This window comes from Heterodontus francisci, chromosome 6, assembly GCF_036365525.1.
Source record: "Heterodontus francisci isolate sHetFra1 chromosome 6, sHetFra1.hap1, whole genome shotgun sequence".
Classification (NCBI taxonomy): Eukaryota; Metazoa; Chordata; class Chondrichthyes; order Heterodontiformes; family Heterodontidae; genus Heterodontus; species Heterodontus francisci.
In genome coordinates, this window is record NC_090376.1 from 20,960,722 (window position 1) to 20,983,845 (window position 23,124).

Sequence of the window (23,124 nt, forward strand, 5' to 3'; positions counted from 1 at the left end):
TCCAATTTCATTTGAAATCATTGCTCGTTTGCACTTCCCCCACCATCGTAGACAGAGTGTTCCAGGTCATTACCACTCGCTATGTATAGTAGTTCTTTCCCCCCCCCCCCCACCACCCATCTCTTGCCCGAAACCTTAAATCTGTGTCCCCAAGTCCTTGTACCATCAGATAATGGGCACAGCTTTTCTTTGTCTACCTTATTTAAATCTGCCATAGTCTTGTACACCTCTATCAAATCTTCCCTCAACCTGCTTTACTCCAAGGAGGACAACCCCAGCTTTTCCAAGCTATCCCTCAACCCTGGAACCGTTCTGGTAAATCTGCTCTGCACCCTCTCAGGAACCCTCACATCTTCCTAAAGTATGATGACCAGACCTGGCCACAATACTCTAGTTCTGGCCTAACCAGAGCTTTGTAAAGGTTCAGCATAACTTCCCTGCTTTTGTACTCTATGCCTCTATTTATGAAGCGCAAGATCTCATATGCTTTGCCAATTATTCTCTCAAATATGTCTTGCCACCTTCAAAGATCTATGCACTTGCACCCCCAGGTCCCTCTGTCCCTGCAAACTCTTGAAAACTGTGCCATTAAGTTTATGTTGTCTCTCCCTATTCCTTCTGCCAAAATCCATCACCTCGCACTTCTCTGTTAAACTCTGTCTGCCACTTGTCTGCCCATTCTGCTAGCCTATCTATGTCCTGTTGCAGTTGATTGGTATCATCCTCACTGTTTACCACACCTCCAAGTTTTTATCATTGGCAAATTTTTGAAATTTTACTCCGTTTTTAAAAAAAAAGCAATGATCTTAGCACTGACCCTTGGGGGACACCATTGTTTACCATCCTCCAGTGTGAAAAGTTTTTTTTAACCACAACTCGTTTTCTGTTTAAGACAATCTTTTTTTATAAGATGACCCTGACCCTCCTATTCCATGAGTCTCAAATCTTGTTAACCAGACTTCTATGTGGTACTTTGTCAAATGCTTTCTTAAAATCCATATAGAATCCATTGCATTCCCCTCATCAACCTTCTCTGGTACTTCATCTAAAACATCAATTAGATTATTGAAGCATGATCTGTCTTTCATAAATCGTGCTCTCCATTCTTCAGTAGTACTTAATTATTAGTGAAGCATTTATATGACTATGAAAGGTGCTGTATAAATGCAAAGTCATTTCCTTTCCCCTCTCTCCTATCTTCTTTACTTACAAGTTTTGTAAACTCTGCTAACTTACAAATATTAATGAGCTAACTCAAATTAAGTGAATCAAAACCATTGTGATTTTGATAAAGTAAGAACTGACAGAAAGGAAAAGACCTGCTGATCCATCAAGTCTGCCCCATATTTGTGATTCCTGGCACTCACCCTACTCTTGCTGCTGTGTAATCTGGGAGAAGCAAAACAATATGAGAAAAAATACTTGGAAAATTAATTTCCGACCTCTTCAGGTGATCAAAACAAGTTCAGGAGATCACATGGACAAAGTGGTTTCGATGAATACTCTGAAGTTAATTACTTTCACTTACTTTTAAAATACAGACTAAATAAAAGCATAGTGATTGCAGTAACAATCTTTTTAGCTAATTCTTGAAATTCAGGGCTTGTTAGACAGAATCAGCACCACACAGGTAAGCATTTGCCTTTGTGCAAAATGAAAGCTGCCAAAAACCTCATTTTAAATGCCAAAGTGTTCTTGGGAGTTTTTGCCGCAACATATGGGATGTAGTTCTGTATTGATGTCAGCACTTGATGTCAGTTTTTGATGAACGCTGGTATAATAACATTGGCTGTTTTAAATCCAATTCTGGGAGACTACAGTCCTTAAACCAGATTCTGATGTTTGCAATATTAAGTACGGCTTCCCTATCCCTCCAGCAGAATTGTGCTGCTGAGATATGAGACTGTATTTAGTACTTAAGCACCAGAAACATCCTTACAGATGCTGGTTTCCTAGAATCCAACCTAAACAAGCAGCGGTGGATTATGTGATGCGTGGGACCTAATATTCTCATTACTGGTTTTATTTTACTATCATTTTATGTCTTCATTTCAGATGATGCACCAGTTTCCCCTCCAGATACTGCCGACTTTTCACCTGAGGGACCACAACCCCCATTGATCTTACTACAGCAACTGTTAAGTGCAGCAACCCAGCCGTCTCCGGTGAAAGCTGTATTTGATAGACAGGAGCTTGAGGTCTGATTTTGAAGCTTTTCCTGACTAACAAAAGTCTGTTTTTTTTTTCTGAATAAGCACTCTAATTTTAATAGTCATAGAGTTATACAGCACAGAAACAGGCCCTTTGGCCCACAGTGTCCGTGCCGGCCATCAAGCCTATCTATTCTAATCCCATTTTCCAGCAATTGGCCTTGTATGCTCTGGCGTTTCAAGTGCTCATCTAACTACATCTTAAATGTTGAGGATTCCTGCCTCTACCACCCCTTCAGGCGGTGTGTTCCAGATTCCAACCACCCTCTGGGTGAAATTTTTTTTCCTCAAATCCCCTCTAAACCTCCTGCCCCTTACCTTAAATCAATGCCTCTGGTTATTGACACCTCTGCTAATGGAAAAAGTTTCTTCCTATCTACCTTTAATATGCCCCTCATAATTTTGTATACCTCAATCGGGTCCCCCCTCAGCCTTCTCTGCCTTAGGACAATAACCCTAGCCTATCTAGTCTCTCTTCATAGCTGAAATGCTCCAGCCCAGACAATATCCTGGTGAATGTCCTCTGCACCCTCTCCAGTGCAATCACATCCTTCCTAAAGTGTGGCAACCAGAACTGTACACAGTACTCCAGCTGTGGCCTAACTAGCATTTTGTACAGCTCCATCATAACCTCCCTGCTCTTATATTGTGTGGCTTGGCTAATAAAGGCAAGTATCCCATATGCCTTCCTAACCACCTTATCTACCTGTGCTGCTGCCTTCAGTGATCTATGGACAAGTACACCAAGGTCTCTCTGACCCTCTGTACTTCCTATGGTCCTACTATCCATTGTATATTCCCTTGCCTTGTTAGTCCTCCCAAAATGCATCATCTCACACGTCTCAGGATTAAATTTCATTTGGCACTGCTCTGTCCATTTTACCAGCCCATCTATATCGTCCTGTAATCTAAGGCTTTCCTCCTCACTATTTACCACACCACCAATTTTCGTGTCATCTGTGAACTTACTGATCATACCTCCTATATTCAGATCTAAATCATTAATGTACACTACAAACAGCAAGGGTCGCAGCACCTATCCCTGTGGTACATCACTGGTCACAGGCTTCCAATCACAAAAAAAAAACCCTCTACCGTCACCCTCTGCCTTCTGCCACTAAGCCAGTTTTGGATCCAATTTGCCAGTGAGCTTATTTTAAAAAAAAAAATCTTGCAAGTGACATAATGTCAGTGAGCTGAGAGCGCTGCTGTGTAACATGCTTGTTATGGAGGGAGTTTCTCTTGCTTTGAGGCGGTCTTGTCAAATGTTGGTTAATGGTAACCGTACTCTGTTGTTATTTTGTTTGTACTATGTTTTAAAGGAAACAAAAAATATTATGGATAGCTTTAATAAACATGCATGCAACTGACAGGACTGGACCCCCCCCCCCCCCTCCCCAACCCCCATCCAAGAACTGGAACCTGAGTTTCCTAAGTTGCATTATGCTACCCAGGTGCTACAAAACTGCTGTAAATTTAGATGCCTTCTTAAAAATTCAAGGGCTGAGTGTAGAAAGTGCTTAAGGTTAAGAGTATTCCTGTTCAAGTCAACAGAAGGAAAAGGTCTTTACTGAGAGAAGAGATGCCACTTATCTAATTGGAAAGCAAATCACGTGGAGACATGCCATTCTGCCTCCCAACTGAAAAATATATAACACGTGTCTGTTTTAGTTGTCTGCTCCTCATTCAGGTTGTTTGTGAGAAATGTGAGTTCTCAATGAAAGAATCCTGGAAAAGTACACTGAGACTTCTCTCCAGCTTGGTAAATGCCCATGTATAATTGGTCTCTGTTCCCTATTGTTCCACTTTTTGGAACCACTTTCAACTCTCTGCTGGCAGAATGTTAAGTTTTATCAAGCCTCCAATCTTACAAAACAAATATTTCGATTCAATTTATCTGTACTTTCCTAAGTAACACAAAAGCAGACAGCTCTGGAGACAGGCTTTTGGAGAGAGAAAGGATTGAAGGATATGGTGGAATGGCAGGCTTGATCCATAAAAAAGATAGCCCTATTTGGTTCTATTAGTTTTTCCTGTTCCTAACATTTCTTGATGCTGATTTTTCTCTGCTTGGAGTGCACAGTTAACGGTGGCAAAGCACCAAAAGCCCTTGCACGGAGGACCTACTAAATGTGACTATTACATCCAAATGAGGTGTAGGTAGGGTCAGCCAATGCAAACAAGATAGGAGGGGTGTAATTAGACTTTCCACGTCCTATTCATGTAGAGGTGCCATTTGGAGCAGCATCCAGTGGAAGTGGGCCTCAGGTCTTGTTCCCAGCCCTGTTCAGGAACTTGCATAGCACATGTTGGAACTATGCAGAAGCTAAATATCTTCTATTATAGGTGCAGAAAGAGGTGGCTTGGGGATGGCCATCTGAGTACTGTTTTTGGACAGCAGCCAGACAATTGCACATCTTGTCCCTGCTGGTGCTGCAACAGATCAATCGCATCCTGCGGCAGAACTGACTCCCACCCCAATTCCAGGCACTTAGCCCTTCCTTAGGACGGCCTATGCTGGGGAACTTAGTTGAGCTTAACCTGCAAGTATAAGTGGGTTCAGGTCACGTCAGACAGAGCACCTCTTGGGTACAATCTGACTAATGGAGGCCAGAGAAGGAGAAGGGGGTCATTATTATCATTTGTGTCATTAAATTTGTTTGTGTAGTTTTTGTTAAGCATTTCAGTCTACATGATTTTTTTGTCAGGCGGCAGCCCTTGCTGTTTGTCAGTTCTTGGCAGTGGAGTCTACCCATCCGTCTACACCTGTATTTGATGACAGCAGCTCAAGTGAGGCTACAACACCTGTTACAGTGCAGCCCGTACGGCCAATGAAACACAAGAAGCGCAAGCCTTCTCCCCCTCCACCCTTACCCATTGTGGCTCAACTAATGGAAATGGGATTTGGGCGGAAAAATATTGAGTTTGCACTAAAGTCACTTACAGGAGGCTCTGGAAATGCTACGGGATTACCAGGTAAAAAAATTACAAAATGAATAAGCCCATGCTCACACTAGCAAATACTTCCACATCTTTTTGCATTCTAGCGTTTTAAATAAACATTTGGTACAGGAGCTAAGTAATGAAAAGGCTGTTCGAAAATTGTAACATGACTGATTTAGGAAGTAGTTGCTAATGACTTAACTAATTTATATTCTGACTGTACAGCTCTAAAATATATCACTATAACTGTTTCAGAAACTTCCACTGGTGACGCAATTCATGATGAATGCGACTTGGCCTCTCACAATTTTTTAAAGTGTAAAGATTTAATAGAAGAGTAAGGTTAAGTGTAGTTGTTGCTCGTTTCTTTATCCTCCATGTAGAAATGAATGGGTTGGAAAATTGCAAGACCTGGGGTTGCCTTAAGACGTTTTGTAATTCATGCAGTAAAAACTATTGTGTGTAAGGACCACCTCTAGGCGCTTACCCATTGTCTCTCGAGACAAGGAGGCCAAAGAAAGTAAGGAATAATAACTTTAAATCCACATCCTGCCAGTCTGTGAAGTAGTTGTTAATTTTTTAAGAGGGTTTGGCATAACATTTGAAACAAATTCATAACACATTTTCCTAACACTGGGATCATTTGGGCACTCGCCTTCAAATTATTACAGGAATGTTTTGTGAATATTGTAGCCTTGGAATGCTGTGGTGCCTAAAAGCCAAACCTGTTTGAAATGTGCAGATGTCCTGAGTAAAATATAAACATGTTTTGTTTAAAAGTTGATAGACCCACATCGAGGAAAGAACAACTTTAGTGCAGTGATAAAAATTGATTTGAGGAGACTAAGTTGAAATGAAACTCAGATCTCTTACATGAATATTCTTTTCCATTTATATGACAAAAGCAACATCAAATCCAATTGCATGAGTAGCAGTTTTCTATATATTTTTGTCCTGAATTTTATTTCAAAGGTGTGGAAGCATTGGTCGGTTGGCTGTTGGATCACCCTGACGTACAGATTGCAGAACTTTCTGATGCAGAGAGCACTTTATCGGAATACTCAGACGAAGAGATTCTAGAAGATGTAGAAGAGGCTGAAGCTGCTTATGCTGTGATTGGTGCTCAACCAGCTCTACCTAATGTACTTTTGAAACAGGATATACTTAGTACATTTTCATAACATTTGGAGCCATTTGAGTGCTGATGTTCAAGGTATACTAACACACTATTCTTAATTTTGTAGCCTTGGGCTGCTGTGGTGACTGAAAGCCAAACCTATAAGAAGCGTGCAGATTTCCTGAGTAATGATGATTATGCTGTATATGTAAGGGAGAATATTCAGGTACGGATTGTCCTGCAATTTTAATATTGCGTACCTGCTGTACTTGGTTTTTTTTTTGTGCAATTAACATTTTAGTAATTATAGCAATAAGGTACAGGCTACACTTTATTCTGAGCTTTATTATATCATGCAGGTAGGAATGATGGTCCGATGCTGCAGAACCTATGAAGAAGTTTGCGAGGGAGATATGGGAAAAGTAATTAAATTGGATCGAGATGGATTGCATGATCTAAATGTGCAGTGTGACTGGCAGCAAAAAGGTGGCACTTACTGGGTTAGATACATCCACGTTGAACTATTGGGTAGGTGCATACTATACTAATCAGAAACACCAGTACTATAAAGTAGTTACTGCTCTTGGTGTTGTTACGACCCCGGCAGGAGCAACGCACTGTCAATTCAGTCCCGACACACCACAGGTCGCAGCATATTATTAAGCTTTCACACCCAATCGGAAAATAGTCAAATTTAACACTCTAGTAACCCCAAAATGAAACAAACTAAACCAGGTATCGTTGGAGAACAACAAATTAACTATTTATTAAAAAAACCTAAATCCTAAAGACTATTAAGATAAACCTATGTCTAAAGACCTGGTAACTTCTTATTTTAACCTAACTCCCGCATTCACACGCATAAATTCAAAAACTAACAGTTAACTGGTTTTAAAAGTGGAGTTTTTAATAATTAGTTGTCTCTTAATAAATAAGTTTTTGTAGGTTACATTCCTGATGGATGAGGTCTTCTGATGTGAAAATAATCAAAGGTCACTTGAAGTCTTCACGTGGATTTGATGAAAATAGTCCTTCAACAGATAGGCATTCAACTCTTCGGCTGCAGAAAGCATTAAACAGTTCTTTGATCAATGAGCACAGCAATACAAATGGTTTCTTGAAAAAGAAGGCTTTTTGTCTTTACTTGGGGAATTAACCTGGCTTGTAGCTCCTTGTAGACTTTCTGCTGAGCAGAAATAGACAGCTTTCTTCTCTTCAGTACGCTTCGCTGGAAAATCTCTCAAAACTAACTGATTTCAGCCTTTCTGCCGGTTCCCCACAAAGCCAAGTTGAAACATTACCATGTGACCTCGCTCGCTCTCTCTCTCTCGCTCCTGCTGGTGCTGCCCAGGGTAACAACAGTGCAGCTGTGTCTCCAGAATGTTCTCCCCCTTAAAGGTGCACTGTTTTTAACAGTCTTAAAGGCACACAAACTGTTTTTTAATTCGAGGAGAAAAGTAGTTTCAAATCCGTGACACTGTCTTTTAAAGTGCAACTTAGGAGAGGTTTAATTTTCATTGCTTTTTTTTTTTGCATCAGGTTTCCCACCACAGAATTCTACTTCCCACATAAAGATTGCTGATAAAGTACGGGTTAAGGCTTCAGTTACTACACCAAAATACAAGTGGGGATCAGTTACCCATAGGAGTGTGGGAGTTGTAAAAGGTAAACAAGTCATGCTTGCATTCTCTTTGCTTCACAAAAAATAATCTTGCGAATTGTGCTGTATTTTGATTCAAGACCTGGAAAGCTGCTACAAAATAAGCTGCAGGGACCTATTGTTCTGCAGTGATGCATGTAAGATTATTAAATGTTGCATAACATCATAATAGGGAGAAAGGTCCCATGCCCCCACTTAGCTTTGTAATATATTAGTGTTTCTTTTATATTTCTAACAAAATATAGTAGAAGACTAAATGAGCCAGTTTTCTAAAACTTTTCCTTAAAGGCTTTTATCCAATTTAAGGGTAATATACAAATACAAGTTGTTGTAATGACTCTGGTGTTTTTTTTAGTTATTGAAGATTGTGTTCTTTGTCCATGTATTTGGTTTAAAAAAATTAAACATAATTGGTACTGGAGGATGATTGGATAATCTACACAAGTAGGATCTTCTAGTCAAATTATTTAATTTGCTTAACAGAATTCGGCAATATTTTTGCCTAATTTAACACTCAACATTTGGCCACATGCCAACAAGAAACTCTATCTTCTAATTTTCTGTAGCAGACCAGTTTTAGTATGGAATATGCTTTTTCTTTATTAGTTGATGAATATTAAGATTGGACTGGAATAGTGCATGGGTCTGTTGATAGCAATGCTTAGCCAGTTGGCTCTATTGTACAATATTTGTTGTGCCCACCCCTGTCTTTCAGGAACCTATTTAAACTATAAACCTGCTGTATGAAACATTGTTATACAAAGGCCTAACATACTTAACGCTGCTGTGTTTGCTATTTTAGTGGAGGTAATGAACTATTTATTGTGTAGAGCTTGTCACACATAAAACGGCCAAGAAATAATTGCATATTTTAAGTGTCATTTCTAGGCTCAGTCTATTTTGAAGACTAATTGCTGCTGCATGTAATCCTAAAGAATTACCAGTATGTGGTGGCATTTCTTTCAGCATTTAGTGCCAACGGGAAGGATGTTATCGTTGATTTCCCTCAACAGTCTCACTGGACTGGTCTGTTGTCCGAAATGGAGTTGGTACCCAGCATTCATCCAGGAGTCACGTAAGAAATTTTAACCAAACTGGGATGTTTTAATCATGTTTTTTCCACTTTTTCCTGTGAAATAAAGAAAACAATAGTATTCTTATAATAGGAAATATGAGTTACAGTAATTACACTCCTGTTTTTATGATTGTCTTTGTTTAAAACAAAAAGGGACAATCTACAGTTTTGTCTATTGCATTCAGTGAAAGTAAATGAGATAACTTTAATTTACTTAATCTTCACACAAAGTCTGACGGGTGGGGGCGCAGGTGCAGTAACGTAAGGAAAGAGCGCTATAAAAGAGTTTGTCTTGTGGACATAGGGATTTTTCCTTAAGCTTCCCCACTGCATATTCTATCTTTTTTGTTTACTGTTACAAAGTATTTTTGCCTTGCTACTTCTAGATCATCCTGGAGGGCTAAGACTACCTTAACCTTCTCTTCCACCACCTGTTATCATCCGGAAAGCCAGTTGATGAAGGGTAGCACAGGAGCCAGTCTTTACTCAGTTTTGCATTTATTGACAGACTGAAACATTACAAGCATACACCTCCTCACTCAACCACAGTAGTTTCAATAAATTCCTCTTTATATGTGCTCAAGTGAAACCACAATTAATGCCCTCCAGCTGCATACAACTAAACACAATTCTTATACAATTAACGCCACCACCTTCAATATTCCTTCTCCTCCTTCCCCCTCCTCCACCACGCTGCTGATGCTGTGAGGAGCTATTAGATTTCTTTGCTTCCAAAATTTGTGACCATTTGCTTTAGCTTTCTCCTATCCAGCCCAAAACCAGAATATTTTGTTTCTTCCCCCATCTCCCAACTAGCTCTCATTAGACACCCCTCCATGAAAACCACTACACGTCTGGATTTTTCATGATTCGACTTCCGACCATTCAACCACTTCCTCTGAACCAAGTTCATGTTTTCTCCACTGCAAGACTTGTCGTCATCTCCTTAAAACATTGCACCTGAATCCAACTGCTCTTGCCATTTAGCTGAATGTTTGCTGACATTGTTGGCTGCTCCTTTTTTTCCTTTGGAGGTGGCTTTCATTATTCCTCTCTTTAAAAAGAATTCACCCTTGATCTATTCATCCTTGCCAACCCATCTCCAAGCTCCTCAGATATGCTTATTCACCCAGTTCAGTGTCTGTGTCTTTCCCACTCATTGTTTGAATTCTCTCAGTCTGGTTTCTGTCCCGCCCAAACACTGAGACTGACCTGGTCCATGCACATACCTTAACTTCATTTAGGTCACGGATCTGCAACCTGTGGCTCTTTAACATCTCATTTGTGGCTTCCAACCTTCCAGTTGGATTGCAGTTACATGAAAAAAGCCTTAAAAAATTAAGTCAAGACAAGTAAGAGCTGTGCTTTTATTGTGGGAATAAAGAGCTGTGGAGAGCTGGTGCTGACACGATGGGCCGAATGGCCTCTTCCTGCACTGTAACAATTCTGTGAATTCATGGTTTCAAATTATTATTTTTGCAAAAAACATCCTCATGCTCTAAATAATCCTGTTTTGAGTATTATAGCTATGCCATGATTATAGATAATGCCTTTGGTTCGAGGGACATGTTTGATCGTTACGACCATTATTGTTTTGAACACAGCTGAGAAGATAAATTATTCTGAATGTGCTCTTAAAGCTTTTTTTTTTAAAGCATGAGAATCAATAGCTGAAAATTATTCTTAATTCTATGCATCTTAAGTTATAGTTTGTTTTAAAAATGAGTTTAGTGACAATATTATAGTTAAAAAAAAAAGTCAGAATGTGACAATTCAGTTAGGTCTATTTTAATTAGGATTTTTTTTCTGTTACATAAGTTCAATAGATGTATTTTATTTATGATGTATGCAAATTGTGCATTCTACCAGAGACACTTGGCTATTTGTCAAGTATTTAGTTTAGAAATGCCGAAATTTTGTCTTGCAGCTCCCAATAATTTTTATTTTTGGCAATTTTTTTAAAAAGGCTCTTCAGGTTAAAAAGCTTGCTGACCCCTGATTTAGGTAGCAATCCCTTCCTGGATTTTTGTCTCCATGTAAAGCACTTCATATTTCTCTATATTGAATTTCATCTGCCCAATTCTCAAGTATATTCAAATCCTCTTGTAGCATATAAGAATGTAAGAAACAGGAGTAGGAGTAGGCCATTTAGGTTTTCGAGCCTGCTCCGCCATTCAGTAAGGTGCTGGCTTACCTTCCCACCATCTCACACTATCCCCATAATCCCTTGACTTGCTTAGTATTCAAAAAAGTCTGTTGATCTCTGTATACTCAACAGCATCCACAACCCTCTGGGGGTGGAGAATTCCAATGATTCACAGCCTTTTGAGTGAAGAAATTTCTCCTCATCTCAGTCCTAAATAGCCGACCCCTTATTCTGAGACTGTGACCCATAGTTCTAGACTTACCAGCCAGGGGAAACATCCTCACAGCATCTATCCTGTTAAGCTGGCTAAGAATTTTATGTTTCAATGAGATCACCTCTCATTCTTCTAACTCTAGGGACTGTAGGCCTAGTATACTCAGTCTCTCCTTTATGCACATTGGCAATATGATGCAAAATAATTCTCTGCTTGCACAACTTGTGCAAGGCAGTTCAAGAACAGTTCTTTTGCGTACCTGCTTTACCTCTGTGGAAGTTGAATTTCATTCAAATAGGAGGTTGTTTGTAGGCATACATTTTGTTACATCATGATTTGTGTTTTTAATATGTAATAATTTATCTTCATTAGTAGTCTTTTTTACTTTGTTTCTTTAAAAAAAACAGGTGTGACGGCTGTCAAATGTTTCCGATGAATGGGCCCAGGTTCAAGTGCAGGAACTGTGATGATTTTGACTACTGTGAAAACTGTTTCAAGTCAAGAAAACACAATGCTAGGCATACATTTGGTAGAATTAATGAGCCAGGTGAGATGGACCAGAAGTTTGCTTTTACATTTTATAGAATAAAGCTTCATATCACATTCAGAAAAACTTCCAACTGTATTTCTAATAGTATTCAAATAATCCACACCAACTTGGCTATACCTACTAATTCTGTTATACAGGAATTATGGGCTAAATTTTTCTGCGGTTTCAGGAACTAGATGTTGGGCTGAAAAGTGGGTCCCGAGCCTGCACTTGCCAGCAGCGGGACGAGCTCGGCGATTTTACCACAGGTGGCCTTGCCAAGCAATGAAAGACAGCTGGTGGGCTCTTGATACTGCTGGCCCAGTCAGAGGATTAGCAGCTGTGAAGCCTCAGCAATGCCACTGGGAGAGGTAGGTATTGCTGAGGCAGGCCTCAAAATGGAGGCGCCCACAGTCATTTATGTAAAAATAAAAATTTAGGAAGCTGAGGGCAGTGGGCACCACGGGACGGAAGGGAAACCCCTCTGGGGGAATCGTTGGGGCTTCAAGGGTTGCCTTTGATGACCGTGGCCCCCTCTTTGGGTCACGGAGCCTCTGGTGCCGATAGTTCCCTGGGCTGCCGTAGGGAGGCCACCTCCATGAAGCAGGTAGCCTCCTCATGTGGCGGGGGCCACTCCGCCATTGGCAAAATGCCGGTGGTGCCTTAAAATGGTCTGTAAATGGGGTCTGAATTATGCAAATTGGCAGCCCACCTCCTGCCTGAGTATATTTAAGGCTGGGATAAGAATATTTTTGGTGTCTGAGAATCAAGAGATATGGTGAGCGGGCGGAAAAGTGGAGTTGAATCCTAAGATCAGCCATGATCATTTTGAATGGTGGAGCAGGCTCGATGGGAAAGATGGTCTATTTTGCTCCTATTTTTAGTGTTCTTGTGCCTGCTACTGGGAAACATCCCTAACAGTGGGACAGCAACAAGGAGCTGTTCGAACATGGCTTCCCGCTATTTTACCAGCCCCACCCCCACAGCCTCCACTCCTGGCACCCATTCAGTCCTATGTGCCTATTAATAATACTATGTAGTTTTATCATTTTTAAGCCCCAAAAGTAGTAATTACAGTATTAAAGTTAATTGTTTAAAGGGAATATCAGACAATCTTTATATTAAATATTTTGCATTCTCTCAGTATTTGCACCTCTAAGTAGTTGTGTGGATAGAAGTCAATTCCATTTCTCTCATAACTCTCCAATTCTGTAAGTCTCCTTTTGGTGACCCTCAATGATCACATATGTCATTGCTGGGAAATATAAAGATTTTTTTCATGATTTTGCCTATCCAATTGTATGGCAACATGATAAAATAGATGTATTGGTAGTAACTTCTATATTGGTTTCAAGGGCAATCACCAGTATTTACTGGACGTTCAGGAAAACAACAGAATAAGAGATACAGCTGCGAGCGAGGAATGTTGCTAGATGATTGGTCAAGGATTGTGAAGAACTTTGGAGTCTCCTCATCTGTCAGTCAAGCTTCCCGCCTAATTGATGGCTCTGGCCAGTGTTGGCAGTCTTCAGGCTCACAAGGAAAAGTAAGTGAGAAGTCAATGGTGTGATCAGCCACTCTTTCTTGCACATTTATCTTCTACATACCTTAAGGGTAGATCCATCATCCACTGCTTGTGTCTCCAGAACTTTTTGTTCAAATTTAAAATTGTCTTGGTGTCATGCTAGGTCCTGACCTGCCAAGAATGAGGCACATTAATTTTGTCATGAACATTGATTTTAAACTTTTACTGGAGTGAAGAGAGGACTTGTTAAACAGCCGTGGCTGGAAAAAAAAATTGCATTCTAACAGACATCAAAGGTGAGGAAGTGCATTCCAGGGCCTCCTAAGGAGGATACAATTCACAAGGGCCAGGATTGTTTGGACCAGCTAGTCACATGACTAAAATAAAAGCAAAATACTGCGGATGCTGGAAATCTGAAACAAAAACAAGAAATGCTGGAATCACTCAGCAGGTCTGGCAGCATCTGTGGAAAGAGAAGCAGAGTTAACGTTTCGGGTCAGTGACCCTTCTTCGGAACTCTTCGGAACACATGAGACTACCTGGCTGTTCCAGGGTTTTCTTTTGAACTGGCCACAGAGTTTGAAGAGAGTGTCTGTTTGCTCCTGGACTGAGAAGATCTCTCACCTGTCTGCTCCCATCTCTTTCTCTGAGTCCACTGAAGATGCATGAACCCCAAGAGAGAAAAGTCTCCTACAGCGAACAAGGTTTAAGAAGAATACTGGGCCCCAACGAAAAGCAAGATCCACCTACAATCAAGGACTCTACAGTGAGCTCGAAGAACCGCAACAACAATTCTTCAAATATAGCCTCAAACTTTTCTGCTCTTTTCTGTCTCTATTTGCATGTGTGCATCGTGTTGACATGCTAGTGTGAGCGCGTTGCGTATCCGTAGGCATCAACCGAATTCGAGTTTAAGTTTAATAAATTTCAACTTTTCTTCTTTAAACCTAAGAAAGCCTGTTTGTACTGGTTTCTTTGCCTTATAATTAGAAAGCGGTGAACAAGGATTCACCAAGGAGGAGCTAAAACATGGTGTGTTTAAAATTAAACCCTGTTAGAGTAAGACCAGGTGAAGGCTGAAAGGGAACCCTAGACCTCTTTCTCACCTGGTCGTAACAGTTGGTTATGATCTTTCTCTGTTCTTTATCTTCTGCTTTCAGCCGCAAGGTTTATCTCCGTTGGAAAAGCGCCCAAATTGTTTCTGCTTCAAGGAAGCTGCATCTAAATTGTTAGGTTCAGTGTCGTCCTCTACTCAATCATACATGTTTAATATTGCTGCTATTCCTTTCAAATTAGGTGTTTTAATGCATGTCTACTATGAGTTTCAAGTTTCTCATGTCTTGTGGGACTTTTTGGTGTGGACCTAATGACTTCACTCAGTTTACCTTTGCCTGGTGTATCTTCATTCACCAGTATTCAGTAGTAGAAACTCTGGGCTGAATTCTGTGAAGGTCGGGGAGCTGGGAAAATTGAGCGGCACCCTGATGCATTCCCACTGCCGGATCTTTCCGAAGGGTGGGTTGGAAATCGGATTGTCTGCCTGCTCCACTGAGATGGGCAGCCATTACGTTTGTTAAGACCTTAGTTAGGGGCGATTTTGCTGCCGGTGGAGCGGCCCCTCCGCTGCGTGCGAAGGCCACCAGCTCAATGGAGGCGGCCTTCCTGCGACAGTCTGGGGGTGTATCATAGGTGCCATAGACTCCATGCCTCATTGATAGGGCTGCGAGCATGAAAGACTGCAATTGTGGCCAATCCAGATTCAACGGAGGAGTTTCCCCTCCATCCTGATGGACCTGCCAGCCTAGATTTTGTTTATCCGTTCACTGCTCTGCAGCCCAGCGAGGGCGCCTTCATGTTGCAGCTACTTTGTGGTCTCTGACCTGCCACAGTACTGTGGCTGGCGAGGTTCCCACGCTGTTGGCCCTCTGATTGGACTTGCAACATCGAGAGCCTGACCACCGTCCTTAATAGGAGTGGCTTGCTAGGCCATTTCAGAGAGCAGTTAAGAGTCAACCACATTGCTGTGGGTCTGCAGTCACATGGAGGCCAGACCAGGTAAGGATGGCAGATTTCCCTCCCTGAAGGACATTAGTGAACCAGATGGGTTTTAGTGATGGTACAGCAATCAATGATAGTTTCATGGCACTATTACTAAGACAAGCTTTCAATTCCAGATTTTTATGAAATAATTGGATTTAAATTCCACCAGATGCCGTGGTGTGTTTTGAACTGTATCCCCATGGCATTAGCCTGGGCTTCTGGATTACTAGTTCAGTGACATTACCACTACACTACCATCTCCCCTGCAGTTCTAATTTCGCTCTGAACAAAGAGTAAAATGCCAGAAATTAGTGAGTACATTTTAATTACTATTTTGGACAACATAAAGACCTCAGCATCATATTCAGTGCCTTCTCATTTTGAATTTGTCATTTTTGATTTTATTTTGCCAACTTGGTATTTCCTCCACTTTTTGAAAATAATCCTTTTGCTTTGTGATCCCCACTGCTGCCATCTGTCACTATGCTTTGCTGTCAGCTAGGATGGTATGGTTTCTGGAGCACTCATTTGTGAGTGATGGTCATCCTTGCTATTCTTAATTGTCTTGACAATTGCACTTCTGTGGGACATGGAACACTGGTAACAAATTGCTAATTGAACATGCTGTTGCATTGCCTCTCCATCCTCCTGGCTTACTGCCGGCATGTTTTCAAGGAGAAAAATTAGGGGGAATAAATGGTCTCCCTTTAGCTGATTGAATAGCACAGAAGTGATGAAATTAGGTGCATTTGTGATTAGTGGGTTGGAGCATTCTGTGCAGCTCATGTCTGTTGATTTAAATTGTCCACTAAGTAAACATTCTGAAATCCAATGTCGTGCCTTCTCTTTGTACACTTCTACAGTATCCAGGATGTTTGGATTTTTCGTATGAAGTAATATGATCAGTTCAGCAATCTCGTTTGTTACAGTAATTTTTGGCTTCAAATTATTGGACAGATCTGTTAACGTTGCATTTTTACTTTACTAGCACTGGATTCGCTTAGAGATCTTCCCAGATGTTCTTGTTCATAGACTAAATATGGTTGTGGATCCTGCTGACAGTAGTTATATGCCTTCATTAGTAGTGGTCTCGGGTAAGTTAAATACGTAAGTGCCATTTACATACTTCTTGTTTTCACTTAGGCAAATATGTTTATGATCAAATACTTGACGGTTTTGTTTCAGGTGGAAACTCATTAGATAATCTTATTGAACTGAAGACTATCAATATCACCCCTACAGACACTGTGGTAACGATTCTTAATGAATGTGTGGAGGTACGTGTTTTCAATTAGGTTTTAACCTTATATGCAATCTCTCTCTTGAAAAAAAAAAGGATGTGCTTTTGTGTTCTCTACTAACTCCTAAGGTAAGTTCAGGTAACCAGCCAAAAAAATCAAAAAGCATTTTGAGTTGAGGTGAAACTGTTTTAGGTGTACTTTCACTTCTGGGTAGTGCAGTTTTCCGACATTGGTGAAACATTTGCCATTTTGTGTGTGTGTGTATATAAAGTATAAGCACGTATACACATATTCAAGATCTTGCAATCTCCCGTGGTCTTTCTACACTCTTGCTTTTTATCACAGACAGGGCCAGCTCAGACTTTGTGGCCCTCACCATTTACATCCCAGAACGCTCTTCAAATGTCACTTCCTTCTGCAACCAAAGTTGGAAAAAATGTACCAAAAAATGATATAAAACTAATGAAAGTGCTGGACACCAAAGCTGAACAGGAGAATTTAAATATGTGTAAGAATTGGGCAAACAGGTGGCAGATGAAATTCAATTAGCGAAATAGAAAATGCTTCACATGGGGCACAAAATCTAAGAAGGGACTATTACTCTAAAGAAAATAAAGTGCAATGCATGGAAAATTAGAGATATTTATGTCCTGATAACAATCATTTGAAGTTATTGCAACAATGCTTGGTGGCAGTGAATAAAGCAAAGCAAATGTTGATGTATTAAAAGGGCAGCATTGATCCATTTTGATATAGTGAATGGATTTCCCTACCTAAATCCCTTGGCAACTTTACCTTTAAGACCTCCTTTAAATACTTCTTTGTCCATAGCATTGGTCAATAGCTCCTATTAACATCCTTCAGCAGGCAGCTCACCGATTATACCTCTGAGAAATGTCTAGGGACATTTTCCTTCTCCGTGAAAGGTGCTATATGATTGCAAATTCTTTGTGTCATTTCTGAGAATGGTAAAGCCATGTATAGTGTTTGCATTACACTCATTCCATGATCTCTGAAACACTTTCTCATGTGATGCATAGCCTTTGAGAACCTAAGCATTGCAGCAATGGGTATTTACAAGAAATGCTAGAATAATGACATGGGCTCAAGTGCCAAGGCCCAGCCTTCATTACACCTTTCTCTCTGGTGTTGGGTATCTTTCATTTGGATCTCTAGGTCTTTTCCATGTACCAAAGATCTACCCCACTGATTATCTGCATGTTTGTACCATTAAGGATGAAAGGATATGCGTATAATTAAGCTTACTTTACTCTTCCAGTACTTTGTAGCGTTTTTCACAATGTGGTTCTGTTCTGTTATTCTTGTCCAATGTGACCGAGGTGACTGTTTCTAGTCAACACACTGAACTTGGTGTTCAGACAGCAACGTTTTTGTACTTTATGAAACTGTGGACCACATTTAATTTCTTTTAACCAAGCCTCATTTTCTCAGCAGCACAGGTATATTGAGATTGCTATCAAACAGTGCAGAAGTTCTGGGATTGATTGCAAAATTCATGGCTTGAGCATTCTAGGACGTATCCGAGCAGAGGATGAGGATCTTGCAGCAAACTTCCCTTTCCTTGCTTCAGATAATGAGGAAGAGGATGATGATAAAAGTAATACTGGAAGGTACTACCATGTTACTGATAATTGGAGTAAATGATGCAGGAGGTTGGAATATTTTTCAGAATAACTTATCTTCCATCTTTCCTTCTGCAATTTGTTTAATGGCACTTTCCTTTCCCCCTTTTCAAGTATCTAATCTTGAAGACCCTCCAGTGCTGCAATGAAAGTAGCAGCTTAGTAATGGTAGAAAGAGCAAGGGTCACTGTTTCCTATGTGGAAGTACTTGCCCTCTACTCAGTATTGCCCCGCAGTATCATGGATCTGACTGGGGAAATTAGTACACGGATGGTCACAGATGCAGACCTGGGTCCTACCACTCTAAAACCATTTGCTTCTGCAGCAATGACTGATTGCTCTTCACAGTAATCCATTCTATGTGAAGAACATTAGGATGTTTTGTGAAGATGTGATGAGACGCTGTATAAATGCAAATTCTTTCCTTGCTCCACTTACTGCATTCTGGAATATTAGTCTTTTGTTGTAACAGATTGGAAAATCTATTTATAATATATCAATAATCCTGTGTCAGCATGCACTTTCTGTCAATCTTTCCATAAAAAAAATTATTGCATCAGCTTTTATACTGGAATGTCTGAATGCAAACTCGTCATGTTGCAATTACAACCTCCTGCCAGTGCTGAAGTACCACAGCTGGTTGGTGTGCATAATTACAGGGTAACAGTTTCACTTGGGCAGTTTCCATTACAAATGAGGATATACGTATTTATTATGGAAATACAAAAATGACAATGTCTGACTTTAAAGTGGTGACTGACTGACTTATCTCTCAACCACTAACCCTGCTTCACCATCATGCGACACTTGGTGTTGGTTCCCTATTTGCAATGTCACAGGCAATTGACAAGTAATATATTAAAAATCTTGTGTATAGCTGTACTTTCTGTAAGCATCAAAATTACTTTCTGTCACACTTTACCCATCACACTTCAATTTTTTTTTTATTTGTTCATGGGATGTGGGCATCGTTGGCAAGGCCAGCATTTATTGCCCATCCCTAATTGCCCCTGAGAAGGTAATTTTCAGACTTGTAGTGAACAAAACCACAGGAGATCTGTCAATACTAAATTTGTTACATCGGGCTTGCATGCCATTGATAACTCCTGTGTAAACTTATTCGTTCATTATGAAAGTGTATGCTTTCCTGCAATTATCTTTAATGCCTGTAGGCCTTACTGTGTTACCTCATCTTCCTCGTCGGGTAATATCTGCTGTTTTAGTCAGTGACCTACAGGGTACACATATATTGAACAGATTTTGAATTTTCATCCCGAAGTTACAAGCCTGCCACAACATGTGGTGCTAGTTGCTCAGGCTTTTTCTTTTAATCAGTTTATATGAATTTTTATTTTGAAAAACTCATACTTTATAATTTTTTAAATATGCGGCGCAGTGGTTAACACCGCAGCCTCACAGCTCCAGGGACTCGGGTTCAATTCTGGGTACTGCCTGTGCAGAGTTTGCAAGTTCTCCCTGTGACCACGTGGGTTTTCGCTGGGTGCTCCGGTTTCCTCCCACAGCCAAAGATTTGCAGGTGATAGGTAAATTGGCCATTGTAAATTGCGCCTAGTGTAGGTAGGTGGTAGTGAATATGGGATTACTGTAGGGTTAGTATAAATGGGTGGTTGTTGGTCAGCACAAACTCGGTGGGCCGAAGGCCCTGTTTCAGTGCTGTATCTCTAAATAAATAAATATATTTCTGCTCATTTTAGTCTTAGTTAATGCCTTGTACAAAAGATGGCACCTTTGCCGATGCAGAACACTCAGTACTGCACTGAACTGCAAACCTAGATTTATATGCTCAAATCTCTGGAGTGTGAATTGTACCACAATCTTCTAACTCGAGCCAAGCTGACACTGCAACCAGTACATTACATTTGTAGTAGAACTAATTAGAATTGAGAAAAGTTTTATGTTATGATAATTTAAGTTTTGTTGGATATGTATTAAAATCCTGAGGGGTAAACTAAAAATGTTATCATTGTTTAATGTAACTTCAGAAATTATATTTTCTCTCTTCCCAAGCCTTGTAAGAAAGAAAGCATCTGGCATAGAATCTGCAGCTACTATTAGAACAAAAGTATTCGTCTGGGGTCTAAATGACAAAGACCAGTTAGGAGGACTGAAAGGTTCAAAGGTAGAATTGCTGTTTATGTGGTATATTTGTTGTATTAACATTAGCTTTCTTAATGCAGCTTGAATCAATAATTAGCTCTGTACATCACGGGCTGGACTTTGTGCTGGAGGAGGGTTTCCTGGTGTCGGGCCAAAAAAGCAGGGGGAACCACACCTCTGCCTTTTCCTGCCCCCTGCCCCCTCCCCCCTCTGAGAGCGATCCTCTAGACTTTTTAAACCAAAGTTTCAGGATCCGGGATCCCCATCCCTTCAAAGACAGGGGTTTGATTGAATTTTTCGAGGAGGTGACTAGAGGTGTAGATGAGGGTAAAGCAGTTGATGTAGTCTACATGGACTTCAGTAAAGCTTTTGATATAGGTCCCGCATGGGAGATTGGTTAAGAAAGTAAAAGCCCATGGGATCCAGGGTAACTTGGCTTAGTGGAAGGAGGCAGAGGGTGATGGTAGAGGGTTGTTTTTGTGAATGGAGGCCTGTGACCAGTGGGATGCCGCAGGGATTGCTTTTGGGACCCTTACTGTTTGTAGTGTACATTAATGATTTAGATGTGAATATAGGAGGTATGATCAGTATGTTCGCAGACGACCCAAAAATTGGTTGTGTTGTAAATAGTGAGGAGGAAAGCCTTAGACTACAGGGCGATATAGGTGGGCTGGTAAGATGGGCGGAACAGTGGCAAATGGAGTTTAATCCTGAGAAGTGTGAGGTGATGCATTTTGGAAGGCGTATCAAGGCAAGGGAATATACAATGGATGGTAGGACCGTAGGGAGTACAGAGGGTCAGAGGAACCTTGGTGTGCTTGTCCATAGATCATTGAAGGCAGCAGCACAGGTAGATAAGGTGGTTCGGAAGGCATATGGGATCCTTGCCTTTATTAGCCAAGGCATAGAATGTAAGAGCAGATGGAGCTGTATAAAACGCTGGTTAGGCCACAACTGGAGTACTCTGTACAGTTCTAGTCACAACGCTATAGGAAGGATGTGATTGCACTGGAGAGGGTGCAGAGGAGATTCAGCAGGATGTTGCCTGGGCTGGAGAATTTCAGTTATGAAGACAGACTGGATAGGCTGAGGGGGGACCTGATTGAGGTATACAAAATTATGAGGGGCATTGATAGGATAGATAGGAAGAAACCTTTTCCCTTAGCAGAGAGGTTAATAGTTAGAGGGTATAGATTTAAGGTAAGGGGCAGGAGGTTTAGAGGAGAGTTGAGGAAGAATTGTTTTCACCCACAGAGTGGTTGGAATCTGGAACTCACTGCCTGAAGGAGTGGTAGAGGCAGGAGCACTCACGACATTCAAGAAGTATTTAGATAAGTACTTGAAACGCCATAACATACAAGGCTACAGGCCAAGTGCGGGGAAATGGGATTAGTTAGGACGGGTGCTTGATGGTTGGCGCAGATGCGTTGGGCCGAAGGGCCTGTTTCTGTGCTGTAAAACTCTGACTCTGTGCCACCTCCAGGAGCTGCTGGCCAATCAAAGAGCTGGTAGCTCAGCAGTGCCACCTGGTGCAGAGGCCTTGGTCCCAGGCCCGGCGCTGGAATCACGGCCCAGAGTTGAGTGAGGTGGGATTGCTGGGGCCAGTCCTGAAGACCCCAGTCAGAGTGGTTTGGGGGGATGGTCATGCAGTCCAGGTGAACGGGGTGGGGGGTGGTGGTGGGGCGGTCCTGGGATGTGAAGTGGCTCCCGGAAGGGGTCCTCCGTGGGCCACAGATTGCTCGTAGAGAAGGTCTCTTTTCTCCCCCCACCCCCACCCCCGAAGCCCACAAGGTGGGCGCCTCGTTTTACATAGCAGAGACCCCCTCCTCCCCACCACTGCTGATAAGATCCCAGCGGCGGCGGGGGGGAAGAGGCCCTTAATTGGCTGTTTATAGGTCACTTAAGGGCCTCAGTTGGCCACTGGGTGGGAAGGCCATTGTCTGCCTATCTGGCACCCCGGGAAGATCGCATGGCGGCGGGCTCACCGCCCCCCCACCCATCACGATTCTCCGTGCCCCTCTGGCCTCGCCATTGGGGGGCCCATAAAATTCAGCCCCACCTGTGCTTTTCATTCAATATTATGTTATTTATAATAAAGCTACTAGTCCTTAATTATTTTTTCATGTTGCAAATTAAGGCACATGCTTCATTATGTAATTGAATACAGAGAGGAGCATGATGTAGTGTGTTTAAATCTGTTGAATTGAAACAATTGACAAAAGTTATTGTGAAATGTCTTCACTTTTTGGGTGAATAATTAGTTCCGAGGTTTAAAAGCAGTATTTAAAAATTGTTCTATAGATCACTTGTGGGTCTTATACACCTACCTATTCCACAAAACTGACAATAGCTCTTGTGCTTTCTCTTTAGATAAAAGTTCCCTCATTTTCGGAGACATTGTCAGCTTTAAATGTTGTCCAGGTGGCTGGTGGTTCCAAAAGCCTTTTTGCAGGTAATGCGACATTCGCTTTAGCTGACACTTTTACTAAGTAATATGATAGCTTTTCTTGTTCTTCTTCTTCTTTGGCCTCCTTATTTCGAAAGACAATGGGTAAGCGCCTGGAGGTGGTCAGTGATGTGTGGAGCAGCGCCTGGAGTGGCTATAAAGGCCAATTCTAGAGTGACAGGCTGTTCCACAGGTGCTGCAGAAAAGTTTGTTTGTC

General features: G+C 41.3%; 1 protein-coding gene across 8 annotated transcripts in view; it reads left to right on the top strand.

The window, feature by feature from the left end:
• The window catches only part of herc2 (HECT and RLD domain containing E3 ubiquitin protein ligase 2), a 236,757-nt gene that overhangs the window by 142,770 nt on the left and 70,863 nt on the right, over nucleotides 1-23,124 (top strand). For 6 of the 8 annotated variants that reach the window (XM_068033261.1, XM_068033264.1, XM_068033267.1 and 3 more), the window contains 14 exons: nucleotides 2,056-2,198; nucleotides 4,919-5,186; nucleotides 6,126-6,295; nucleotides 6,398-6,496; nucleotides 6,630-6,798; nucleotides 7,810-7,935; nucleotides 8,897-9,005; nucleotides 11,773-11,912; nucleotides 13,250-13,440; nucleotides 16,448-16,553; nucleotides 16,645-16,736; nucleotides 18,153-18,331; nucleotides 20,372-20,483; nucleotides 22,832-22,913. In XM_068033261.1, the coding sequence (XP_067889362.1) occupies nucleotides 2,056-2,198; nucleotides 4,919-5,186; nucleotides 6,126-6,295; nucleotides 6,398-6,496; nucleotides 6,630-6,798; nucleotides 7,810-7,935; nucleotides 8,897-9,005; nucleotides 11,773-11,912; nucleotides 13,250-13,440; nucleotides 16,448-16,553; nucleotides 16,645-16,736; nucleotides 18,153-18,331; nucleotides 20,372-20,483; nucleotides 22,832-22,913 (1,986 nt within the window). The remainder of the gene's footprint in view (nucleotides 1-2,055; nucleotides 2,199-4,918; nucleotides 5,187-6,125; nucleotides 6,296-6,397; nucleotides 6,497-6,629; nucleotides 6,799-7,809; nucleotides 7,936-8,896; nucleotides 9,006-11,772; nucleotides 11,913-13,249; nucleotides 13,441-16,447; nucleotides 16,554-16,644; nucleotides 16,737-18,152; nucleotides 18,332-20,371; nucleotides 20,484-22,831; nucleotides 22,914-23,124) is intronic. The other 2 variants (XM_068033263.1, XM_068033266.1) reach the window with 1 other exon arrangement.